Here is a 4003-nt window from a genome sequence, read left to right as displayed (position 1 = left end):
TCTAGAATAACGTTAACATATAAAAGTTCAACCATAACTGGTTTAGTTGGGGGTTTTCAAAATTATTTTAGTACGAGTTTTACGGCACCTGCTATCCAATTAGGTCATATTAGTGCCGAAGATTAGCAATGTTATTAGAGAGTAGCATACAAAGGAATGAAGGAGAAGGGATAAGGATGACAGAACGATGTTTATATAGGAAAGAAGGAGCTCACCACATCAGAGCACCCTCAGTTAAAACTGGGATATGGGAAATAAAGTAAAACTTTTGCTTTCTACAGAAAAGTGGGAGTGAAAAGGAAACGAACAAAGCATTCAACACAGAAGGAAAAAATTATTATTGTGTGGGGAAAGGGGAGTCGATAATTTCACAGCACAGTTTATAAAAGTATTTTTGAAACGTGAAATGTCTGTTTGGAGGCTGAGCATAATTTTTGATAGAATTCTTTTGTTTCGTACATATTATAATTTGTTCACCTTCGAGATACAATTTGGGCCATTTGTATAATTATATTATCATCCTTATCTCTCCTTCTCCCTTCCTTCCTTCCTTCCTTCCTCTTTATGTTTCTCTATAGTAACGACTCTAATCTTCGGCGCGTATATTTGTTGCTATTTATGTTACAAGTGCTGTAAAACTCTTACTAAAACTAAAACTGAAATAATATTATTTATTCTTTCTAGAGGCACCAGCCACCTATCTAGAAACTTGATTTAGCCATTTGTGGAATCGGGCACGAATCAATTTTTAGGCATATGGCATTAATGGTACAATCTTATAGCTTCCCCATTTGTCTTGCCTTTGATTTAAAAAAGATAATGTTTGTGGTGCAAATGCCGTAAAAAAAACTCTTACTAAAACTAAAACTAAAATTATACTTTCTGTATAGAGGCACCCGCCAGCCACGTTTGTATGTTGTGGCGTCAGTGGCCTAGTGGTTAGGTTACTGGACTCGTAATCATGAGGCTGCGGGTTCGGGGGATCGAGCCGCGGGCCCGACGTTGTGTCCTTGGGAAATTAGGTTACTGGACTCGTAATGGTGAGGTTGCGGGTTCGGGGGTTCGAGCCGCGGGCCCGACGTTGTGTCCTTGGGAAAGGCACTTTACACAAATTTTCCTCACTTCATTCAGGTGGAATTGGGTACCCGGCCACAGACAGTGAAAGATCTTGTCGGTATGTTAGTGTTTTAGTGCCTATAAATGGCTGCTTGCACTGCAGGAAGTTGAGGTTGTTTCAGAATTCTCTCAGGTCTGCTGAGGTAATAGTATAGATTGTGACGCGCATAGAGCCTGCTGTTGAGCGGGGATTTGCGCAATACAAATGCTGTCTATTATTAATATTATTATTATTATTGTTTTAGCCAGGTTTGGGGTTGTTTATTTTCATTTCCAGCGAAGCCAACAAAAACCTGCTGGACACCAACGACAACCTGCGAGAGATGATCGACACCACAGCCACCGTGCCGCCAGGCTTCAAGAGGACGGCCTCCACTGATGTGAGTTCGATCTGTACTGTCCTGTGTGCACTCATCTTGTGTCGGCAACTTCCGTTCTTATTTGGTCTCTTTTAATTTAAGGACAAGCGGGCTGACCCAGATTTCCGGGGGTGTCCAGAAATTGTGGCCTTCACCAAAGGTGGGCATTGCCCTACCTATAGGAGAAGTTTGGATTTATTGGTGTGTGTATTTGTTTGGTTGTAGGGAAAAACTCTCCTTGTCTTTTAAAGAAACTGAACAAGAAGGGTCAGAAAACGTTAACACCGATTTTCTCAAAACAGTATTTTTCGGGGTAACCCCCTTGTGCTTAAAAGCGACCAATTTTCCGTAGCTATCATGTGTAGCGCAAAAGTGGCCTTGTCTGGGAAAGCTCATTTTACAGGAGAAGTAAGAATTTTGTAAAAACCTTATCATTTTTAAAATTTTATTTTTTTTTTTGGGGGGGGGGATTATCATCATAGCTATCCTTAAACGTTTGTTCTTCCTTGTTGACATATTAACACAGCCTCTGGGCAATTAATTAGTAAGAGAAATGCGCTCTTTACAGTTAACAAAAATAAACATATTTTAACTCCTACCTCGTAGGAAATAAATAATGGACGTTTTGTAGCTGTATATTTTTTTTTCTTATTCTTCAGGAAAATCTATCAATGTGCATGTGTTTTAAATACATGTATACCGTGTTAAAATCAACCCCCCCCCCCCCCCCCTCTCCAAATTGATTTAAGAATCCCAGACTTGGCCTTTTAGCACGCAACGCCCACTTTGTTTGTTTCTAGCAATGACTTTATTCTCGCTTTTTGTAGAAAATGCTTTCGTTTTTTGCAGAGCAGCTCTACGAAGTACCACAGAAAGTTCAATATACATTGTTTTCAAAAACAGCGGCCAAAGGGGAAAAATTAAGCAGAGGAAGGGCTCAACTATTGAAGTTGATACTTTTGAATGATAAAATGTACAGCATACAAAACGTTTCGTACACTGAAAAGATTTTGGTGAAAAAATGTCTAACTTACATAAATAAATTGTTAGCTTTCCTGTCAATGAATCGCCAGCCAATAGCAAAAATAATCATGGAGAGTTCATATGAAGTTCAAGACTGTCAATAACTTCATACAAAATGTTGATAATGTCAATGCTTGTTTTGTAAGGTGAAGGAATGGGGAGATCTTGCCTGCCATTTAGCTTATAATATGTTCATATTTATGTTATGCTTCTTGCCGCAAAAGCTGGTTGAATAGATGTCTTCTGTCATCCTGTTGAATAAATGCATTCTGTCATCTTGTTGGTATTCAAGTAGTGTATTATGCTGTAAAGCCGTCGCGTTACATCAATCAGCACTAATACCTAAGTGTTGATTTTGATAATTAAGATACTCACTAACTTTTTTTTAAAACGAACAAGACTAAAATGTAATACATAGTATACATGTAGTTTGTAAGATACTCACTAACTTTTTTTTTTATTGGACAAGACTAAAATTGTATACATAGTATACATGTAGTTTATAAGATACTCACTAACTTTTTTTAAAAACGGACAAGACTCAAAAGTTATACATAGTATACATGTAGTTTGTAAGATACTCACTTTAAAAAAAAACGAACAAGACTCAAAAGTTATACATAGTATACATGTAGTTTGTAAGATACTCACTTTTTAAAAAAACGAACAAGACTAAAACGCTTTACATAGTTTACATGTAGTTTGTAAGATACTCACTTAATTATTTTTTTTTAACACGGACAAGACTAAAATGCTATACATGGTATACGTGGGGTTTGTAAGAAAAAAGTTAACTTGTAATCAGACGAACTACATGTTGTAACAGCAGGTTTACGAGGGAAGATTTAGTTGTGTTATTTAGATATTTGTCTGGTATTCAACCACAACAACAAAAAATTTTTAAGGGCAGGCATCATCTCCCTCAGAAACGTAGAGTATTGGAAAAGGTGTTTTATTATGTTTACCCTTGATTAAAGGCTAGCATTATAAAATTGTAAATCAATTTTATTTGGGGGGGGGGGGGAGAGGGGGGCTTGTTTCATGTCCCTTTCTGTTGGTGCAATGTCGCTGCTTCATGCACTACGCACGACATAGTACATGTAGTGACGTCATATCCTAGTGAATCATGATGTCATATCCTTTTGTTACGTATCATGATGATATGATGTCATAATATCTTTATGTGCCGTCTTGTGTTTGTGTGTCGTGATGTTCTGTCGTTATATTGTGTCGTAATATCATCATATCCTTATGTCGTGACGTCATACCCTTATAATAGGCTGAGTTGTCGTATCCTTATGTCGTTTCGTGATGGCATGTCTTTGTGCATCATGATGACATATCATTATCTCATTGGGTTGTCATATTCTTATGTGCTGTGATGTCATGTCCTTTTGTTTCGTGATGTCATATCTGTATAATTTGGCGTGGTGTTATGTGTTATGTCCTATGATCTGATATCCTTGTATACCATGATGTCATATCCTTCTGTATATATATATATA

At 37.3% G+C, this 4003-nt stretch overlaps 1 protein-coding gene across 1 annotated transcript in view; it reads left to right on the top strand.

The window, feature by feature from the left end:
- The window catches only part of LOC101848419 (ras and EF-hand domain-containing protein), a gene marked incomplete in the record, with an annotated part of 37827 nt that overhangs the window by 1120 nt on the left and 32704 nt on the right, over positions 1-4003 (top strand). Inside the window, 1 exon segment of the mRNA XM_013079353.2 lies at positions 1394-1496. Coding sequence (XP_012934807.2) covers positions 1394-1496 — 103 coding nt within the window.

Source organism: Aplysia californica, unplaced genomic scaffold (assembly GCF_000002075.1).
Source record: "Aplysia californica isolate F4 #8 unplaced genomic scaffold, AplCal3.0 scaffold00049, whole genome shotgun sequence".
In the NCBI taxonomy this organism is placed as follows: Eukaryota; Metazoa; Mollusca; class Gastropoda; order Aplysiida; family Aplysiidae; genus Aplysia; species Aplysia californica.
The sequence above is the reverse complement of the archived record's forward strand: the minus strand, read 5'-3'. Positions and strand labels throughout refer to the sequence as shown.